General features: G+C 42.9%; 1 protein-coding gene across 2 annotated transcripts; it reads right to left on the reverse strand.

Moving 5' to 3' along the window:
* Window positions 1-597: 597 nt before the first annotated feature.
* On the reverse strand, window positions 598-2,989 carry LOC311016796 (uncharacterized protein). Of its 2 annotated transcripts, none has more exons than XM_084014737.1 (3): window positions 2,754-2,989; window positions 2,403-2,546; window positions 598-1,597 (listed from the first exon to the last, which is right to left on the reverse strand). In XM_084014737.1, the coding sequence occupies exons 1-3, from the start codon at window positions 2,958-2,960 to the stop codon at window positions 1,505-1,507; spliced, it is 444 nt and encodes a 147-aa protein (XP_083870863.1). In that variant the 5' UTR covers window positions 2,961-2,989; the 3' UTR covers window positions 598-1,504. The 2 variants fall into 2 exon arrangements, 1 of the variants encoding a protein (XP_083870863.1); XR_014597537.1 differs by lacking the exon at window positions 598-1,597 and adding an exon at window positions 1,960-2,305.
* Between the last annotated feature and the right edge of the window lie 19,831 nt (window positions 2,990-22,820).

The following is a 22,820-nucleotide window of genomic DNA, read 5'->3' on the forward strand; positions in this document are numbered from 1 at the left end:
AGGAGCAAACCACTGTTTTTTCCATGCTATTAGATTCTTGGTCTACTTCTTAGCTGTTTTAATTACAGGGCCATCCGTTATTTTCTTTGTGGGGTTTTCTGCCATGTCAAGAAGGGGGGGGGAGTTAAATAGAGTAGGCATCTTGCATGTGTGTTCTTGTAGTGTGGTCAAGTCCCATTAGCTTGCTGGGAATAGGTAAATTGGAGTATTTTAGAACCAGTTTGATTTGGTTTGTGTGTAGTGGTGACAACGTCCCTTATTAGGCATTACTGTATACTAACCCCTCTCGGCATGCAGTTTACCCCACCTTGGTTACTTTTCATTTGTTTATTTTCTTGATTTGTTTTCATTTTTAAGGTTACTCAGTCCGTTCAAGACGGAATAATCATTTAAAAACTGCATTTTTTGGTCGTTTGTCTTGTATTAAAATTAGATCCGAATCATTTAAGTGTGACAAATATGCAAACAAAGAAATCAGGAAGGGGGCAAATACTTTTTCAAGGCACTGTATATGATCTTTTTATTCTGATACATTTTTAGATATGCATCCTATGCTTTTGACTATTCTCCCCTCTGTCCAACAGGGTCTCTGCAGGTTTCAACAAGCCAAATTTAAGACTTTTTAAGACTTTTTTAAGACCATAATGAATACAATTTAAGACCCGTTTCACATCGATACTGGCAAAAAAGTACAAAAGACTTGAAGGAAAACTGGAGGCCCGGAATTACTTGCAAATTATATGAATTTATTCACAGGTCTTTCACATTGGAATACAAAACGATTAACCTAACTAAAAACACCAGAAACCTCTGAACCAAGATTTGTTTGGAAGTTAGAATAAAAAAATTGCCAAACTATATTGGTAAACTGGCAAAACAAGTAAACAGGCAACGGCCATTATGTGTGTGTGTGCCTGCCTGCGTGTGCATGCACAAAAGAACTATCTGAGCTCTTGTCCCGTGGCTGCAATCTCCTCCACAATATTCTTGAGCTCTGCTAATTTTTCCTTGTAGCTCCTCCTCAGAGCATTTGATTTCGTGATGAGCTGGGCCATCTGAGTGCCCGCCTTGCCCTCCGCCTCTTCTGCAAGCTTGTCTGCATCTCTGGCCAGACTTTCAGAAACCTCTTGGACAGTTTTCCTTTTTTTTTTTAGTTCTTCCAGGTGATCCTCTAAAGCCTTTCGCTTCTTTCCCTGTTCATCAGACTCCTTCTTCCTTCTCTCTTGATCAAGGTAGACGCGGTACTTGGACCTGGCTGATGCTGCAGAAGTCAAGAGCTCTTTCGTGATGGGAATCTTGGTCACCCCACCATGTTGAGTGACATAATCACACACAAGCCTGTGCGCAACAACAGTGTCCTCCTGCATGTTACACGTTTCAACTTCCTTGTTTACCGAAAAACCTCTCTCCACAGTGGCCTGTCCATGGGACAAAATGAGCAGCTTCTGGCAAAATGTCCAAAGTTCCGGATAGGGCCTGCGAAGGAAACCGTACAAGAAGGTGTCTAGCCTCTCTTGCATGGGTTGGAAGGAGGGGAACTCTTCGTTTCTGCTCTCAAGGGACAGGAAGGCCTCAAATTGTTGGAGAATGAGATCACCTATATAGACACCAGAAAAGGGGACAAGAAAAAGGGAGTAGATAAGTCATTACATTATATCAACATCCTGTAATGGTTATAATGGTGAAGAAAGTCACTGTTCTAAATTTGGTTATAATAGTGTACAATGTCAAAGCCTATTCCAATACAACACATGAGAAAATGCACACAGAACAGGTGCAAAACCATGTGGAGAAAAAATAACAAAAGTAAGAGATCCAGTAGAGGAAAAAAAAGCGCACAGAAAATTATAAGTCAACTGAAAATAGAGAAACTTGTAGAAATAGTACTACAATTGATTATGTGAATTTATGTCAATGATTGGCCTGTTACTAATAAATTATTTGTCAATTTAAAAGTGTAGCAAAAAAGTCTGGCTGTAACACACAGACTATTGACTGATCACTATGCTAGTGCCGACCTCTTACTTTTGTTCAAAACCAGAACTAAAATTCCACAACTATTCCTACCAGCAGGAACACCTCCTGTTAGCTGTTTGTCTTGCAGAAATGTCTGAACAAGACATTTCATCTGCCTCTTGCACCTGTCTTGGTCTCTGAAAATGGCAGAGGGGTCCAGACACGCCATGTGCCTAACTGTTGGATATTTCAGGGGGCTCTTCTCTTGCACTTTACTGACGATGTTTGACAGTCCCTGTATGCAGTCCATTCTAAATTGAAGGACTCTGAGCTCTGAACTGTTGCTGCTCTGAAAAGGGAATAGCTGTAAATAGTATTGTAATGACATGTGCTGCTTGCATCCTGACTACAATTTATAAAATTATCTTTCTAAATGATCATACTACCTTGAGGGCTGACTCAGCACCCAAGCCGATGTCGATGTGCTTTGGCTGGTGCCAGGTTTTTTTATCAGCTACATCTAGTTTGGTTAGCTGCAGTGTGCTGATGTCTTGCAGGACCTCTCGCTTGACAAAGCGCCTGAGTAGACTCTGTCAAAAGAGAATCTCAAAATTAGTCCCCTGTATCCACAATGCATCATTATCAAAATTCTAATGCATCAACAAAAACTGACAAATGTATCTGTACATGTATCTATTCTTCAATAACACAGTGAACACACCAATTAGCTAGGTCTTATCTATAGTGACAAGAATGCTGTGATGATCATGTGGTGTGCTTTCCATAAAAATCATTACCTTGATCAGTTCAGCCAAGTCTTTGCTGAAGAAAGGCATCACTGGCTCGTCTGTTTGATACCTCTTCAAAAAGGGATTTAATGTCCTGGCAACAGTCATGTAGAACTCTAACTTGGCCAAGATGAGTGGATCTTTCATGGCTGCTTCGATTGTGTCAAAGGATGCTGTACCCGGGTTTGGGAGTTTCTTTCTTCTCACTGCATCCATATACTGCTGAAGTGATGGCCAGACTTGAATAGCCCTCTCTACCACAGGCAAGTTCTATATCCACCGATGACCACAAAACGGTAAGGGGAAGGTGGTGGATTTTGTGACAGCGCTGTAATCTTCTCTCCTTGCTGGTACATTGTGGAATAGGTAGTGCATGGCTCTCAAAAGTTTGTCCAGCTGCCACATGGTGAATCCACTTTTAAAAGCATTATGCAATGTGTGCAGTCCACAGCTACCCACGGAAACAAGCTGAGCACCTCCATTCAGTTCTGCATACTCTTGTTGGAAAAGTTGCAAAAATTTGAAATTCACATTGGGCCCATCCATGGAGATGGACACTAGGTTCCTGAGGTTAAGTTGCTCCACACACTCCTGAAATGAAAATAAATAAACATTAAATCTGACCATTGCAATTTTATAGTTCAAGGTATTGTCTGAGTCTTTTTCTCTTACTTCTGGTCATCAATCAATCAATCTTTATTCATATGGCACTGGGTAGCACAAAGTGCCTCACAGAGGATAAAAAACAACAAAGAGAAACAAGAAAAGAAAATCAAGAAAACCTGACCCTCCCATCCCCACATATGCATACATGAGATACATAAATACATACATTCACATACACACACACTCACACACATACACACACATAGACCCCAAGACACACACCCACACATACACACAAGCTGTCACTAAAGAGTGGTATTTTTATCTAGTATGTGCTGATAAGGAAAAAAATCATGAAAAATTAAAATAAAAATTATGCAATGCTATGTTCAGTATTTCTGGTATTATGTCCTGATGATAAGAAAAAAAATCATGAAAAAAGTTTCTTTTTAAATTATGCAATGTTACTTACCTTGACATGTTTCAGTAAGTCCTGAGCCGTTGCATGCCCCATAAACTGGGATCCGAGGTACCTTGACTGGACCCGCTCGCCTTCCCAAAAACGCACATGCAGGTCCAACTGCTTGGTCTTGTTCGTTTGATTCAGGCTTTCGTCGAACATCAGCACGAACGGTCCCTTAACTTTGGAGATGAGGTCTCTCTTGATGTAATCGGCTAATCCAAATCGCGCTATGTACGCCGTCTTGTCTTTTCCACACTTAAATGTTTTTGCTATTTCTGAATCCGGGAACATCATCTGGAACAGCTCATCAATGTTCTCATTACCAGTATATGACTGGTGCTTAGTTACCGTATGAAAAGTCCATAGCACCTCCGCTTTTAGTGTCGGCGTAGACCCAAACGCTGTCCGGAGATCGACTGGAGTTGCAGCAGACTGGGTCTCCCTAGTGGACTCGTTGTCTCTAAGTACAACTGACAGGTACACATTGACTGCCCTCATCAAGGAGCTCTGGAGGCAGGACAAAAAGAAAACAATAGTTTGAATATTTCTCGATGCATTTAGCACAGTAGGTTTTGTTTTCTTTCATGATTTATTATTTACTTAGTTATTAAGCCATTCCATCTGCTACTTCCTTATCATCTTTTCTGCACAGATTCAGCCTTCCTTTTATTCCTTTTCCATCTTCAACCTTTCACTTTTCCATTGTCTCATGTTCGGCCTTTGTTATAAAATGAAGCACATCTTAGCATTTAAACAGACATTTAGCGGATTACGCTTACCACCAGAGTCGGACCAGATTAGTTATGCCAGCTATGATATTAAAATCCAATGTTCCACATTTTCCTAGTATTTCAAGTTTTCATGAGAAGTGTTAAATTTTAATCAGTTAGAGGAAATGTAACCTATCACTTTCAATTTAAATTTTGTAAGGCAGAATCTTATCCAGAACTGAGGAAACCAGGGTAAAGTCTCAGTAGCAGTGCCACAAGCTTGGTTGTGTGCAATTCCAATTGGCTTTTGTCATGGGCGGGCAGGTGAGGGACTACATCTTGGTTGTTGCACTAGCAATACGTACTTATCGGCCAGAGGAGGGATTGTAGGATCTAAAGGTAATATTCTGATCCCTCTGAATGTTGGGCATGAAGCTCCACACTGAAAAGAGCTGGAGACACTGAGTCACTGAGGTAAAACATTTGTGTGGAGCTTTCAACAAGGCAACAGGTAAGTTAGTAGTGACTGCAATGTAGGGTAGCCAACATTGGGTGTTGAAATTCACGGGGAAACATGTTAAGAACTGATAAGAGATCAACGTGGAGAAAACACCGCCTACTGACCAATCGTCTCTCTTGGTGCACTGATAAAAAAAAAAAAAAGAAGCTTGGTGAATCGTGAGAGGGTCTCTTAGGGCCCGTCCAGACGAAGCAAAACAAACTTTTTTTCTCCGTTTTGCCTTGGCGTCGTTTCAAGAAAATCCGCGTCCAGACGAATCCACTGAAAACGACTCAGCGCGCTGTAGTACATATTCCAGGCCCTTATGCGGCACTGTTTCTGCTACAAAAACACAGAAGAAGAGACGGAGCTTGACCGGATGTTTGCCATTTGTAGCACCGGTATCACACCACTAACTGCGCCACTGGACCAGTTCTAGGCTCTAAGGAGTGGGGAGCAAGAATAATCACACCAGAGACCGTTTCTTTAAGTATAAAAGGCCGGCAATTTACTGAATGCACAAAACACATATAAAACACAGTACACGAACCCAAAAATACCCTGCAGGTTCCCAATATTAAGGTAAGTATAGATGAAAAAATGTATTTCACCCTTTCTTCTTGTTCTTTAGTACACCTAGTTTATTTTAGTAAAGCTAATCTAATTTAAGTTAGACCAGTCTCTTTTATTTCCTAGGTTGTACCTATTTTAGGATTCCTATTTTTCTTCCTGAGTCAACTCTTTTCTTTCTTTTACAGGTAAGAATAAACCTTCAAAACACAATCAAATCAAAGTGGACCACAGTTATTCAATCACATTCAAAAATATAAACATGAAAATAAAAAGTATGACACTTTAAATTTAAGTTCAAGGCCAAATGTGAATCCAAATGTTCAGTTCAAAGAAAAGTTTCAGGTCGATTCAGTCCAAAAATAATAATTCAAATCAGTTCTGTTCAGTTCAGTTCAAACTAGTTCCTGATACTCCTACCACTCTGGCAGCGAGTTACCACACGCAGAGGATTTCCTCAATGATGCGATGGAGAAGATGAGCTGAAGGTCTGGGTCTGGCTCGCCATCTTGAATCCCGTCCGTGAATGTGCACGCCCGCACATGGCAGACCAATCTTCGCTCCGACCGAGCTTCCAACCGAGCAAAAAAACCTGACCTGTATAACAGGTCATAAACACGACAAATCTCTTTTTAAATCCTCACGTTACACAAATAAATATTTCACAGTTTTCACAGTTGTAACGTTACTGCTACGCTGTTTTTTCAACTCAAAATGGCAGCGGAGCGGCCTCTTTTATCTCACGGCTCCGTCTCCCGCACTAATTACTGCACACATCTTTCATTTACACAGCTTACACACACTTTTATAACATTCACAGTCTTCATAAACCTCTTAGCGTGCTTTCTCAGCGGCGGATAGCCAGCGGTGAGCTCGTTGAGTGGCTTCACGATCTTTGAGTAGTCTTTAACGAACCGGCGGTAATAACCGCAGAAACCCAGGAAGGTTCTTAGTTCTTTCAGGTTGTTTGGTTTTGGCCAGGTTTTTAATGCTGCTACTTTGTCAGGATCGGTTTTGATACCTTTTTCAGACACGATGTGGCCGAGGTACTTTACAGAGGTTTGGAAGAACTTGCATTTCCCTGGCGACAGTTTCAAGCCAAACTCTTTCAGTTGGTTGAGCACGCGCATCAACCTTTCCTCGTGCTCCTCCAGTGTCGAGGAGAAGATGATGAGGTCATCCAGAAAAACTAGGGCTTGCTTCAAGTTCAACTCTCCCATACAACGCTCCATAAGCCTCTGGAACGTGCTATCCCCTGAGGCATCCTGTTGAACTCGAAGAATCCTAGAGGGCAGACGAATGCAGTTTTGTGTTTGTCTGCTTCCTCCATCTCTATTTGATAGAAGCCTGATTTGAGATTGAGCACCGAGAACCACCTGGACCCGGTCAATGCCGAGAAGGACTCTTCAAGATTAGGTAAGGCATATGAATCCTTTACTGTTTGTGTGTTCAATTTTCTATAGTCTATGCAGAGTCTGACGTCGCCATTCTTTTTCCTGACGACTACAATCGGCGAGGAGAAAGGTGATTCCGATTCACGGATGACTTCTGCATCAAGGAGTTGCTGGAGGTGGGTATGCACAGCCTCTATGTCCTGGGGGTGTATAGGTCTTGGCCTATGTTTGAATGTCGTCTCGTCACTGAGTGTTATGTGGTGTTTGATTTTGTCAGTGCGGCCAAAATCGAGCTCGTAAACACCTCCGGCATGGAACTTAATTTCTCTGTTATCCTCTCTTTCCACACGTTGGGTACAGGAGAGTCAGTGAAGTCAAAGTCAAGGTTTGGTTTTTGGTCAGGTTTTGTGGGGGAGTCTGAGTCAAGGGGCTTGACAGGTTGAACACTCTTGACAGCGTGTATCTCTGCTATGACAGCTTTTGGAGACAGGGTGATGTCACGGTGTGACTCATTCTTGAGTGTGACTGGTATGCAGTGTGGCAGCTTTGGTGGTAGACTTACCAGGCTATCTGTCAACAGGATGCCACCAGGCAGGGACGATGACTTTGGCGACTCTACTATCACCCACTTTCCAACATCAGGTGTCCTGCAGCTCACTGATCCTTCAAGGACTTTGGTCTGTCCGGCTGCGATGGTCTCAAAGTCTCTACTATGAAGCCTCACCTCTCCCAGGCTGGAATCAACGGACTGTCTTTTCCTGATTTCAAGGGTCTTTAAGACAACTTTGTAGCCATAAGGAAGAGACTCATAGTTCTGAGGTGCGATGTCTGCATACTCTTCATAGAGAACATCCAAAGTATTTGTGCCTATAAGCACTGATGACGAGGTGGAGAGCATGTCAGGTACAACCAAGACCAGCGTAGGTACCTCGATGTCGGCTCCAAGCAAGCTCTTTGGGAATCTGATGGTGGCTTGAACATAGCCAAGGTAAGGGACGCTTTGACCGTTGGCTCCTTCCACTTCAAGCAGGTCATTCAAAGAATTGAGAGGTAAGTGAGACAGGTTCTCCAGATAGAAAGAGTTGGGGATCGTTGTTACTTGGGAGCCTGAATCCAACAAGCAACTGCAGTCTTTGTCACCTATGATCACTTGTGCGGTGCACTTGGCTCCAATCAGACCTTTTGGCAGGGTTACTGACTGTCTCTGTGTGTGAGAGTACACATGGGCTCTGTGCAGCTTCTTTTTGGGACACTTTGTCTGTGTTCCAGTCCCCGTTTGTCCCACAACCGGAACTGGGTCTAGTTTAAAGGATCAGGCTTTGAAGCGCCATGCTGACTGTCCCATGCTAACTGCTTTTCTTTTAGCTGCTTCCTCTTCTCAGCTACAAGAGATGGGTTCGGCTCACTTTCACACTGAGGCTTGATGTGTCCGTCCTCTCCACATCGAAAGCAATACCAGGGCCTTGGTCTATTGCTTGTGTTGTTGTTTGCATCTCGGCTGTGGGGCTGCAGCCTCTGAGATGTGTGAGTGATAGCTGGAGGATGTGTGCTAGCTGTTTGGGGAGCTAGTGGTCTGGCAGCCGATTTAGCTTTTCTACTGTCTCTCTGTGTGATACGTGTGAGCTGGGACTGTAAATCAGCTATTTGTTTCTTTAAGTCTTGGATTTCAGACCTGTGATCAAGAGCTGGCTGAGATGAGTCGCAGTCTTCTTCACTCTGCACATAAACACCTTGATAATGAGAAGACACTCTTGGCTTTGAAACATTGAAGTGCTGTTTCATGCGGGATGCTTTGGAAGAACGCTTATCTTCTGCTGTGCGGAGTAACAGGAGAAGTTCAGCAAGGGTAGGTGGGTTCTGCTTCTTTTGTTCTAGCTGGAGTTCAGCTATCAAGATGTTATCCCAGCAGCCTCTGACGAACTGTCTGAGAAGATGCCGGTCAAGGTCGCTTGCAGTTACACCTCCCCTCCTGAGGGTGGTGCTCAGCATCACCTGCAGCCGTTGTAGATAGGCTGAGGGTTTCTCACCATTATCTTGCATTGTGTTGAGATACTTTGCGAAAAGGTCATCTCCGTCCTCGACGGTGCCGAAAGCGGAGTCCAAGATCTCTAAGTACACATTAAGAGGAGATTCAGGTGTCAGGTGCTTCACAATATCAATAGCAGGTGATAAGAGACTTTCAAGAAGCTTTCGTGACTTGTAAAGATCAGACTGTGTTGTATCTTTAAGAAGAAGTTCCACGTTGGAGCGCCATGTCTCATAATCCACTTCATTGTTGGGACGTGGGACACGCCCAGAGAAGGGTCTGAGTCTCAAGGAAGTGTGCACCTGCAGAGCAGAGTCTTCATTTCTCACTATGTGCTTGACGATTACTTTTTGTATGTCAGGTGGATTGACGACAGAAAGTTTCAGAGCAGGCTGTGTCTTTTCTTTAGATGGTGTCGGTGGTGGAGACCAATGATGTTGAACATGCTGCTGCGGGACCGTACTGGGCAGGGGGCTTACCTGTGCAGCATTTTCAGTGTCATGTTGCTCTGGGGTATCAGGTGAGTTCTGCTCTGTATCTTCATCTTGGGTCTCTGAGTGATCTAGATCGACAGTCTCACTGATGAGGGAGAGCTCTTCTTTGAGGACAGCTGCAAAGTCTTTGCCAGTCTGCTTTGCAATGTCCTTTAACTCTGAAAGGTAAGTCTGTGTAGCTGTTTTGCTAGCTACAGGTGTGTAGACACTAGTTAAGGCTCTGATGTGGTACGTGACATCAGTCTTAGTCTTACTGTTAAGTCTGTATGGCAATGAAGGTAAGAGAGACTGTATAGCTGTACCATACACATACTCTACAATAACCCGTTTGCCTGACTCTTGTTCAGTGAAATCTACTGGAATTACCCTTTGAATAGAACCATATTGTTTCAGAAAGTCACTTAGTTCGTCATCAGTTTCTGTACCGGTTAGACTGCTAACTATGACTGAGGTCGGGATTTTTACACTACTTGTTTGAACAACATCCATTTTGAAAAACTGATAACAATACTATACGGTCTCTGGTTTCTAGTTTTAAATGCTTTAAGCCACTCCTGGCTGGCTCGCCATATTTGTAGTACCGGTATCACACCACTAACTGCGCCACTGGACCAGTTCTAGGCTCTAAGGAGTGGGGAGCAAGAATAATCACACCAGAGACCGTTTCTTTAAGTATAAAAGGCCGGCAATTTACTGAATGCACAAAACACATATAAAACACAGTACACGAACGGCGCGGCGCACCACCGAAAATCGCGAGCGATCCGCGCACCCCCCGTTCAGACCAGACACGTATTTCTCCGCGGCGGTCGACAAGCGCTTCTGCTCAGCTGTTGTTCATTCAGAGCTATTTTTTTCCATTAAACCCCATACAATTAATATGCCATGTTTCTGTAACCAAGAAGTTTGTACACTTCTTGTATTTATCCGTTCTTGTGTTTATCCGTTCTCTCTCTAAAGAGAGCGAGAGAGAGAGAGAGAGGGACACACACACACAGACAGAGAGTGTGTATGGTAGTAGACAGTAGTAGTGCAGATATACCGTTGAAATACACATTTTTTTTTATCTACTCTTCACATTTATTAAATGTATTCTCTCTTCCTGTTTCCCAGTGCGAGTTGAGATACACAAATATGATCGCGTTTGTCAATCGCAGTATTTTATTTTGAAAATTGCTTTTATTTTGAAAATTGACCGGATTGTTTCGTGTTTCTCTGTGTGATTTCCTGCCAGAATTGACACGTTCACTCGCGGCACGCACAAAAAATAGAGCAGACGCCGAAACGATCGCTTCACGGCGCGCGTATTCGCGGCGCGCGTATTCGCGGCGCTCCGCGTCCAGTGTGAACGACACCATAGCTTAACAGGGGCGCCGAATGGAAGCGGGCGCCGAATGGAAGCGCGAATGGAAGCGGGCGCCGCTACGCGTCTATTCGCGGCGCTTCCGCGTCGAGTGTGAACCAGGCGTAAGGACCTTAACGAGGCGTTGTCACACGTTGGGATGGATTAATTAGACAAATAAATGCCTACATTCATGGGAAGTTAGCTAGCGGTTGTTTGTTAGCATCGTAATAAAGTAGCATATCTGCAACTTTTTTCCCGGAATATCGCCCCCCTCTCTCGGCCCCGTTTTTTTTTTTTCATACAGTGGCCCTGATACGCCGTCGTACAGACGAGCAGTATATCTGCTACGAGCACGGAGGCAGAGGGTTAGGGTTAGGGTTATTCTGAGAATAAAGTCAGAATTCTGAGATTAAAGTCAGAATGAAGTGAGAATTATGGGTAAACTCCCTGTAAGAAACCAACTTCAGTGAGAGAGTGCCTGTCATTACATGGAGGGAGACAAAAAACCTGAAGATGTCGGATTTGTTGGAGTTTCTGCGTGTTTGAGGGGTCCCAGAGGAAGCCATTGCAGTAATGGATGAGCAAAAGGTGAGTGAAAAGGAAATATATGTTGGTTTGGTGCCTAGCGTTTGAAAAACAAAGAAAGGCTATGGACATGAAGGATGTGAAATCCAAACAGGGGTTGGCTACTAGCGTTAGCACGTTTGTTAGTTATTAGCTATTACTTGGGCTGTATCAATGTAGCCTATTGCGGTAGACCAGGGTATTTATTAATGCCGAGGTATGACTTTTAACACTCTGAGACCCATTGTAGCGTATACGCTACAAAAGATCATGTTGTGTTTAGAGCGTCATAACTCCGTAATGGTTTGCGCTAGAAACATGCGTTTTTTTCCTCTTAAACTAGAGAAACGGGGCTAAACAACGGTACCCTGCTTGCCCATGTGAGCGATTTATTTCTGACAACAAAACAAATGCGTAAAGCTGTAAAGATGTGACTAGATGTCTCCTCGTCTCCGTGGTGCATTTCTCCGTTTTGTTTACTTTATCGATTATCATTGTCATCCGCCATCTTGCTAGTGACGTATAGAGTTCCGTTTATGCATCGGACATTTGTATTGGCTCCCGTAGCGGTTTTTACAGCCAATCGGAAAGCCTGATTTACGCTTAGCCGTGAGTTGTTGTGTTTGCCCAAACGGGAGACACGGAGGAGTTCACAGCAGAGAAAATTACGGTCAAAGAGTTATTGTAGTGATAGAGAAAGTTAAATACATAAATGGCACAGAAGAAGTAAACTAGATAGATAGATAGATAGATAGATAGATAGATAGATAGATAGATAGATAGATAGATAGATAGATACTTTATTGATCCCGAAGGAAATTCAAGCATATTAGCAGTAGCAATAACATACACATACATATTTAGGGCAGGGAGAGGAAAGGACCATTCCTGGAAAAAAAAAAACGCCCATGGACACTACCCAAAATAATATCCATATTTCATAAACAGAAGGAGCTAGAAGCTTCAAACAACTTCTAGAACAATCCACACAAGTGTGTGAAACTTCCTATGTTGAGCTTTTCTTTCGTTATAATGGTTTTCAGTGCTTTTGTTAATAAAATGTGTAAAAAATGAAAGGTGCGTTTTATTTTTTTTAATTCATGGGCTAAAATCCCATGGCTATAGTGTATATAAGTATTTATTGAGTGATACACACAGAAACGTATGACAAGACGGAAAGTTCTCTATGTGAGTCTCTTAAAGCTGTAGTCACCCCCCCCCCCCCACCCACACACACCCCTCCCCTCTGTGCTCCTCCAAGCTCCTCCGAGCTCTATCGTTCTCCCTCGCAGCCTCCCACCTCCCTCTTATTTTATGAAAATAGTTCAGCGAAATGTGTTTCTGAAAACATTTTAGGTGAGAAATAAGCTATGCAGTTGCTGAATCTGTCTTTATTTTAGATCGACAACGGTCAGTTTGAAAGATTTTCGAGAGTTTGCGGGAGACGCCGCTGTCTCTGGAAACTCATTACACATTACGCATTACACGGCTTCTTACATAGACAATGAATGGGAACATTCCCTCCGGGTAAAGGTAAACTCAGACAGGATGCCGTTTAGTTTCCCGGTGTGTCCGGGACTTCCACAACATATACAAAGCAGTAATAGTGTTTATTACAGCCATGAATGATGACACATTATTGGTGTAAATGCAGCGGGTGCCGGTCAGATTTCTCTCTCACCCCGACTGCAGTACGTCCCCGATCCCAAACTGCTCGACGATCCGCTTGTAGTTTCAAACGCGGAAGTGAGTCGGGACGAGACGTGAGCAGGAGCAGGAGAGTGAGCAAGGATTGGATCGGAACATCTAGCCAATAGTAGCCATGCGGACCGGATGGCTACTATTGGCTAAAGTTTGGTTCAAGTGAAAAATCATAGACTACAGCTTTAATACCGTTAAAAATACAGTGGCTCCTCTCTATTTAAACGGAGATGAACGGAGACGCTGTATTGAGGTGATGTATTGTAGTACACAGCACGCGCCACCAGAGGTCAGTCTTCGGTCAGAGCTGCCACACAGTCAGAAACACATATTTTAAATGATTTAGCCAATTAATGCCATTGACCAACATTCTATCAGGTGTGGCAGGTAATTAACACAGAGGCTCTGCCTACTTTGGAAGGGTCTAGAATATCAGTTATGAGTTGCAGGCAACATCCATTTACTCATAAACATGTGAGAGTGTGAAGTCTTACAGTGAGAGGGTGTAACACTCCAGGGCTTTTTTTTAACCAGGAGAAGGTGGTCCAGTTATTGAAAAGCTATGCAGAATCATATAGATAAAAAGTGTGATTTTTGTTGTTAGTTCCATTATATATTTATTTGTTTGTTTATTTGACAGGGACCGGGACCGCACAGCTTCTTAGCTGTACCAGAGTAAAGAACTTTCATCTGTAGTCCCTGGGCAGGAGACAGAGAATTACATCTCTGTTAAGAAAATGAACACTGTAGTATAAAAACACAGTAAAATAACACAACATCAGCAGCAGCAGCAGCAGCAACAACAACAACAACAACAAGATAAAAAAAAACACACTTACAAGACAGTAACATGACACAACAACATCAGCAACAACAACAAAGACATAAAAAAAACACTTAGAGGACAGTGACATGACAACAACATTTCACAGCATTAAGACAACACAACAATAAAAACCATGTGTTGGCGTTTACGTTTGATGGGTACATAATTGGGTTGAGTTGTACTGACCCCTACATACAAAGCTTTCCTGCAAATTTAGATCAGTATTTCTCTACTGACACTAGAACTGACTTAAGGGGCTTAACCTTAACATTATTCATGCAATTTGCACTTTGAAGAAAATTATTGTCTTTTCTTTTCTTTCTTCTTCTATGCAGATCGACAGCGACGTCATCGTGCTGATGGATGATGCAACTCTGGCAAATTACATACCCTCCTACGGAGACCGAATTGCCCTCTTCAATTTCTGCAAAAGTAAAAAGTCCCTCCCAAAGCGAAAACAAGGACTTTTAGAAAAACATTGTGAGAAAATGAAAGTCAGAAAGGAAAGCACGAATGAAAACACATCACATGCAGACACAAGAACAACACAGAATAAGAAGCTAAAAACAACCCGAAATATAGAGATAGGATGGATTCACAGTGGCTGTCAATGTTACGCTTTTACATTGCAACCAAGCCAAAAGATCTTGAAGATAATACTAGTGAGACATCTGAAGTGATCCTTGTCTCAGCACACAGTGGCAATGAAATCACTACAGCAGAACTACAACTGGGAGATGTCATAGGTGATTTTGATGGAGACTAGCCTGCTTTAGAAACGTCTGTAATCTCTGAAGTTACCTTTGGTCCCCTTCTCGGCGTTGAAGAAGACACAGAGGACACATTGATCTATGAGGGTTTTCCTATGCCCACCAGTCCAGCTCATCCAGATGATGTGATAACCATCAAGAACGTGAGGTTTTGATGCAAGCGATGAGTGATTTCGCCACAGTTGACTCTGATGATCTTGTGGAAGTTCTCGACAACTATGGTTGTAGAAGGAGAATCACCGCTGAGACTCTTCCTACAATACTTGATGAAATAGCGCACAAAGAACTCATCCTAACACCGAAGTTTGTGATTGACTGCTGGAGGGAGATCGTCTCAATTATCATCTCTCCCTCAGTCCAGAGGCACTGACCAAGTTGTTCTCTGACCTGCAACCAACCACAAAAAAGGTCTGTAAACTGCTGAAATGTGCCCTTGATTTGACTCCAAAACAAAAGGAAGTGGGAAATCATCTGAAAAGATTCATCAGAGAGCTTGATAAAAGTAAACTTCAGAAATTTCTGCGGCTCTGCACCGGATCTGATCTTGTTGTTACAGACAGCATCTACGTGGAATTTGAAGAAATGACAGAGTTCACAAGAAGACCGATCGGGCACACGTGTGGAAATATTCTGCGGCTAGCTGACAGCTTTGAGAACTTCCCGGATTTCCGTTCAGAACTAAATGCAGTTCTTGAAAGCAATGTCTGGGTAATGGACATTGTTTAGATTCCCACAACCATTACTACAACAATCCACTATTTATGCAGAATTGCAAAGAATGGTGAGGAATAGATATTAGGACATATAATAAGCACTTCAGCATGGCCCTTAATAGTTAGCGATAACTTACTCCAGCTGTGCAGAAGGAAGCCCAGCTTTGGCTACAAAAACTCCAGTTTCTACTATCATCCCTGGTTTCATGTGTTAGGGTGGTGGTGTTAGGTATAGCCAACAGTAACTACATCTTTGTTGTGATCTCATGCTGACTGAGCACTTTGTTCAAGTCAGATTAGTTCTGCCTTCTGAAAATACAAGGTATTTTACAAATTCTCTTTAATGTTGGGACACTTATTGCTATCTGATTGTTATGCGCTAAAATTACATGTATTTCTACAGAAAGTCTTAAATAGATTAAGTTGTCCAAATCCGGCATTGCCGGTATTGTTGTGAGCAGCAGAACTGATGTAATCTCTTTTAATTCTGGACACTTTACTGACTGTTATTTACATTTACATTTAGGTCATTTAGCAGACGCTTTTGTCCAAAGCGACTTACAATAAGTACATTTGTCAAAAGAAGGAAACAAGGAAACCACAACGTATCATTGCTGATAAAGTAAGAGCTAAAAATAGAACAAGTGTTAGGTCCTCATCTGAGTAAAGTAGTACTTCAAGAGCAACAGTGCTATGATCAGAGTGCTATAGGTAAGGTTTTTTTGGGGGGGGGGGGGGTGTTAGTGGGTCATGCTAGTCGAGGTGAAGTCTGAACAGGTGAGTCTTGAGCCTTTTTCGGAAAATGGCAAATGACTCAGCTGTCCTGACATTAGTCGGGAGTTCGTTCCACCACTGAGGCGCCAGAACAGAGAAGAGTCTGGACTTTGCTGAGCGACATTTGTTTGATTTCAGCGATGGTGGTACCAGCCGGCCAGCTGAAGTAGAGGAGCGAAGTGCTCGCTTCGGGGCATGAGGTTTGACCAGTGTTTGAAGGTAGATGGGTGCCGTTCCATTGATGGCCCTGAAGGCCAGTGTCATCGTCTTGAATTGGATGCGTGCTGCAACAGGGAGCCAGTGAAGGTCACGGAGGAGGGGGGTCACATGGGAGAATTTGGGTAGATTGAAGATAAGGCATGCTGCAGCGTTCTGGATACGCTGCAATGGTTTAATCGCAGAGGCCGGGAGTCCGGCCAGGAGAGAGTTGCAGTAGTCAAGGCGGGAGATGACCAGTGCTTGGACCAAGAGTTGCGTTGCATCCTTTGTGAGGAAGGTCCGAATCCTGCGGATGTTGTAGAGGGCAAATCTGCAGGATCGGGCCACAGCAGTGATGTTGGGGGTGCAGGATAGTTGGTCCTGAATCCTGATTGATTAGGGTCTAGGAGGTTGTTCAGCGAGAGATAGGATGACAGTTGGTTGTAGGCGGCACGTTCCAAGGTTTTAGAGAGGAATGAAAGAAGAGATACAGGTCTGTAGCTTTGGATGTCAGTAGCGTCTAGGGTGGGTTTTTTAAGGAGAGGCTTCACGGTAGCTGTCTTAAAATCCGCTGGAATGACACCTGAGGTGAGGGAGGAGTTGATCATGGTGATGAGGAATGGCAAGATGTCGTGTGAGATGTCTTGGAGAAGAGAGGAGGGAATCGGGTTAGATGTAACAAGTGCGTGAACGTCTTCAGAGGTGAGGGGGGTAAAGCTGGTAAGACCATCCGAGTTGAGGGTTGGGGAGATGTCTTCTGGGAGGGAATAGGCGTAAATGAGGAGCTGATGTCATTTACTTTCTTGGTAAAGTAAGTAGCAAAGTCATCGGCAGTAAGGAAGGAAGGGGGGGGGGGGGGGAGGGGTAGGAGGGGTGAGGAGGGAGGAGAACACGGAGAAGAGTTTCCTGGGGTTGGAGGCAGAAGAGTTGATCTTTGCCAGGTAGAAGGCAGATTTAGCTGCCGAAACAGTTGAGGTGAAGTCAGAGAGGAGGTGGTGGTAGTGAGTAAGGTCCTCGTGCTGGCCCGATTTCTTCCATTTTCTCTCTGACGCTCGCAACAATGATCTGTTGGTTCGCAGAGGTTCAGACACCCAGGGAGGGGAGGGAGATGATCGCGCAGGTCGTGAGATTGGGGGACAGAGAGTGTCCAAAGAAGAGGAGAGTGAGGACATCAGGATGGAGGAGGCTCCCTCAGTAGGCATTAAGGAGAACTGTTCTGAGGATGGTAGCGAGGAGATAACAGTTGAGGAGAGAGCGGAGGGAGTGAGGGATTTCAGGTTGCGGCGGCTGGTGACCATTCGAGGCGTAGAGGGGAGGGATGTGGTGGGCTCCATGGGGAGGGAGAAAGTCACAAAGTGGTGGTCGGACACGGTGAGCGGGGTAACAGAGAGTGCCGAGATGCCACAGGATCTTGTGAAGACAAGGTCAAGTTGGTTCCCGGCGCGGTGAGTTGGTGGAGAGGGGGAGAGTGTAAGGTCAAATGCGGAAAAGAAGTCAATGAATTCAGATGAGTGCAGCTTTCCCGAGTGGATGTCGAAGTCACCGAGGACGACGAGTGGTGTGCCATCATCAGGGGAGCAGCTCAGGAGGGCATCCATCTCATCCAAAAAGTCACAGAGAGGACCGGGTGGGCGATAGATCACTATGATGTTGAGTTTGAAAGGAAGGGTGACAGAGACGGCGTGGAATTCAAGTGTAGATCGGGGTAGGTGGTCCAGAGGAAGGACCTGGTAGGACCATCTGGGTGAGATGAGGAGCCCAGTTCCTCCTCCTCGCCCTGTTCGTCTTGGGGAGTGTGAAAACGAGTAGGCAGTTGAAAGGGCAGCTGGAGTGGCAGTGTTTTCTGGGGTGATCCAGGTCTCTGTGAGGGCCAGGAAGTGGAGAGACTGCAGGGACGCATAGGCTGAAATGGTGTCCGCCTTCTTGACTGCAGACTGGCAGTTCCACAGCCCCCCTAGTACTTCAAGTTCCTTACCGGTGGAGAATGGTGGGTAGCAGAGATTGGATGGGTTACAGCCTCGAGTGAAGGGTCTCCGGTGAAATCTTCTCCAGTGTGATGTCCTGACTGGGATAAGACACATGGCTGCGAGGGGGGGTAAGATGTTATGCCTACCTCAGTGGACTTCCTCGATGGACTACCATAGACTCCCTTGTCTTTGTTCAGCTGTCTTGACTCCCACAGGTAGACTCCCTTGTCTTTGTTCAGCTGTCTTGACTCCCACAGGTAGACTCCCTTGTCTTTGTTCAGCTGTCTTGACTCCCACAGGTAGACTCCCTTGTCTTTGTTCAGCTGTCTTCGTTCTGATGGCCAGACGCTGCAACTGACGCTGTAGTGACAGCCTTTTAAGTGCTCAGTTTACCGCAAGTACTGAGTGTGACCCCTCCCTCCAATCAAGTCTATTCACTACACCTGAGCTGGCTCAAACTTAGTTGATTACTCACTTAGCATAGACAGTTTCACTAGGATTTCAACAACAAGCTATCAACACAAGACTAAATGTTACAACTAGCTTTACTCACACAATGCCTGAACCCAAATCTACAATTAGTTTCTGACTTACCAACAAGAGACAAAGCAGCTTCCTTCCTTTCTCCAGACAAAATGTGGTTTGAAGGAGGTTTACTGGCAGCCCTTTAAGCACTGAGTGTGACCCCTCCCTCTAATCAAGTCTATTCACTACACCTGAGCTGGCTCAAACTTAGTTGATTACTCACTTAGCATAGACAGTTTCACTAGGATTTCAACAACAAGCTATCAACACAAGACTAAATGTTACAACTAGCTTTACTCACACAATGCCTGAACCCAAATCTACAATTAGTTTCTGACTTACCAACAAGAGACAAAGCAGCTTCCTTCCTTTCTCCAGAAATATAGTGCCTATTTCACAGGCACTATAAAATGCAGCCTGAAAATTTTGAGTTCTGACATTACACACCTTGTGGATCAACCAATTTGATAATAGCAATGCTAAAGGGCTGTAATTGTTCAGTCATCCTTGTGGCAAATTCTCATGTTCTCAGGTGTCATGTTAATCTTAATTTAACACCAGAAAGTATTTCCTTTTTACTCAAAGCAAGTGTGGAGTATAGCTTTAGTATAGCTGTATGCACGTCTTCTTAAGCATTTATGCTTGCCTTAATTCTACACCATGTTTATGGATGTCTCTTGAGGTATTTGTTATACCACAGACCCTGGTTGAATAGCCAATGTTGCCTGTTAAGTGTTCATTATTGTTTACATTTGGACACTGATGTAGAAGGTACAGTATGTTATGATAAAGACGCTATATGAGACTATCTAAGGCTAAACATATTGTATGCTTAAATTGTATGCTTCATGCACTGTATGCATTATGTAGAATTTTTCATGCAGGGACCACCTTTAGCTCATGAGCATCACTTTAGTTTAGATCTCTTGTAAAGCCTCTTTGACAGTGAAATGTTAAATGTTACTTTTAACATTGAAATGTTGGTTTAAAAAATCGAGCCATTCTGGTTATATGCTCTTTACAGAACAGACTATCTGGTTATGAGATTTCACCATATTATTGTTATTACCAAGAAAATGTTTTTTATATAAACATTTTATGTCAATAAAATGTTACTTCTTTCACCACATTTGTATTCAGGTCTTCATTTGAATGTTGAATTAATGTTGATCAAGCTCCCTATCGATATGTGTCAAAAGTAAGTAAAGTAAGTTTTAAAACACAGTTGTTTGAGAATGTTATGAAGCATTTTATAGTCATTCACAATTTACACAGTTGAAAAGCACACTGCATTGCATTGACATTAAAACGTTATAACACCTGAGCTGGCATTATAAATTATAAATTATAAAGTACTTCACCAGTACCAATTGCACACTATACACCATTAAACACAGCTAGGGATTTACCTAGGAAGAGCATATAATAGTGTTGAGGACAAATATGACACCTGAAAAAGTAACACAAAAACTCCACTTGCATCATTTTGATTAAGTATACTTTAATTTTATTTGTCATAAAGGTTTACTCAAAACATGAAAACACACTTGAAATTACTCGAGTCAAGGTCTAAAACAAAATATAAAAAGCTTTTGAAATGTCTGGACAATAAAGGCCTTCTAGAAGGACCGCACTGACTTCTTCTTCATGATACAATCAATATTCAGCTTCATTATATCGCTGTTTTTGCTTCAAATGTTGCAGTTTTTAAAATTCATTCATAATGTACATACATTTGTTGTAATAAAAATGGGTTATATAAAATATGTAAAGTAAGCCTAGTGCTTAATAACAATCTAACTGAAATAATGTAGTATCAACTTCAACTGTGAAAATGAATGGGTGACTGAACATACGCTGCTGTCAGATCGTTGATAACATGGACAATGCATTGGAAGAAAGTGCTCTTCATCATGGCTTTGTCCAGGCTGACTGGCCGGAGGCGTTTGAAGGTTTCAATGTAGATGGCATCACAGGCGGCATACTCAATTACACAGAACTGTGAAACGTGACCAAATAAAAAGAGTTGGCATTTTGTTTGCTTGCACCCAAAATGCATTAATCTGGAACAGTTGACTTACTTTACATTCTTACAAAAGCTGCAGCACAGCAACACTTCCATAGAGTACTTACAACTACACCATTGTTACTTAAGCAACTACTATCGAATTATGTGACTGGGGTAAACTTTCTGTTTTCATTTGTATTTAGTAAAAATTGGATTTGTACCATTGATCAAATATTTTGCAGTATTTCCTCTCTTAACATGATGTACAGATCAGTTGTGGCAAGTGGATCTGCTGGAGCATCCCATCCATTCTCCTCCATCAGTAGACAACACAGTTCAAAAACAGTTTCATCGCACGGAAACTGGCCTTTGGGAGTACACTCTTCCTCACACACAGTGACCTCCTCCATGGCAATAGGTTTGAGTCTGTCCTCAGCACTGTGCAACTCTGGGAATGAGTACATCACAACTGGCCGACCCGACACCGTGTCATCCCTTGATCTTGGTCTGATTTTGTGTGAATTCCATGTGTGAACAACCTCGTCAAGTTCATCCTGCATAAAGAGAAGCACAGTAAATACAGAGTACAAACTTGTGAAATAGGTCCTGTACTACATAATTGCTGCCTGTCTAAATTGAGGCCTAGGTGACTGCGTTATCATTGTATGCCCCCATCAGCTAAGTCAATAGTGAACTGACAAAGCATGCATTTTTCATTAACGTCAACAATAATCAATGTAAAACTAAGCAGCAATAACACAATAGCACTTCCACCAAACAGCACATGCACGTAGAACGGTGCTGCACTGCTAATATTATAGCCTAATATTCAGTGCACTGTGATTCTGCATTTCAAATACAACCTACAGCAACATCTGTGGCTTGGCGAAGTGGTGCAGCCTCTAGCAGGAGCACCAAACTGCATCGGACTGGTTTCAAGTATACAATATACTTGTATTGTGTAACCCAGGTCCCAAATGAGTTAAATGTAATGAACATGTAAATAGTGGAAGCTTGTATTCCCGTGGTTGATCACGCGGTCCCACTGGTAGCCAATCAGAGTGGGCTCTGTGTTAAAAGTAGCAGTGTCTCTGCATTAGTCAGAAGAATGGTGTAGGGGAGGAAGAAGAGCTGCTGCAGATGTCCACCAAATCGCTGACAAGCCTGTTGAATGAAAACTGAATGCTGAATTGGCCAGGTTTGACCTGAGTATGAAGGAACTGATATGACAATTTTTACCTTTCATGTTATATTAGTACACCATCTATAGATTAAAAAAAACAAAAAAAACATAAATTCACTGATTTTACCTTTAAGCCCACTTGACTGTTTCAATGGGGGATTTTCTCCTTTTTCAACTTCGAACCATTTTCCTCCCTAATTTTGACCTCAGCTGATGAATCAGCTCCACAATTCAGATAATTAATACCCATATTTAAATTTCAGTGATATTGCATCGGTCAATTCATTCTGGATAGGCCTATATTCTATCCTAACATTAGCAATGATTTTTTAATCTTTACTTTTCAGATTAGTTTTAATTTGAGATGACTAATACACGAAAGAACTACAGTTCATGCCCACGCATGATAGAAACATGTCTGTACAGGGAGGGAACAATGTAAAATCTCTCATTTCTGGCAAAAAGTTAGATGGATGCAGTAGATAGGAAAATGTGATGAACATTTGAAAATCAATTAAAGTTATTGTTCAATTGTAAATCCTGAAATTGACTCTATCCTTAGAACATTAGTATTGGATATTCAAACTGTTTTTCTTTCAGTCGGTCAGTCTTCAGAAACATCTGCACTTTAAACCAACTGGCTAGACCAGACATTTTGGCCAATTTCAAATGCCATCAGCACACAATAGGATATAGATATAGACAAAATGACAATACATATTGAAAGATTAAGTATAGAA

The sequence above is a fragment of the Eutrigla gurnardus genome, assembly GCF_963514095.1.
Source record: "Eutrigla gurnardus genome assembly, chromosome: 8".
NCBI classification, from domain to species: Eukaryota; Metazoa; Chordata; class Actinopteri; order Perciformes; family Triglidae; genus Eutrigla; species Eutrigla gurnardus.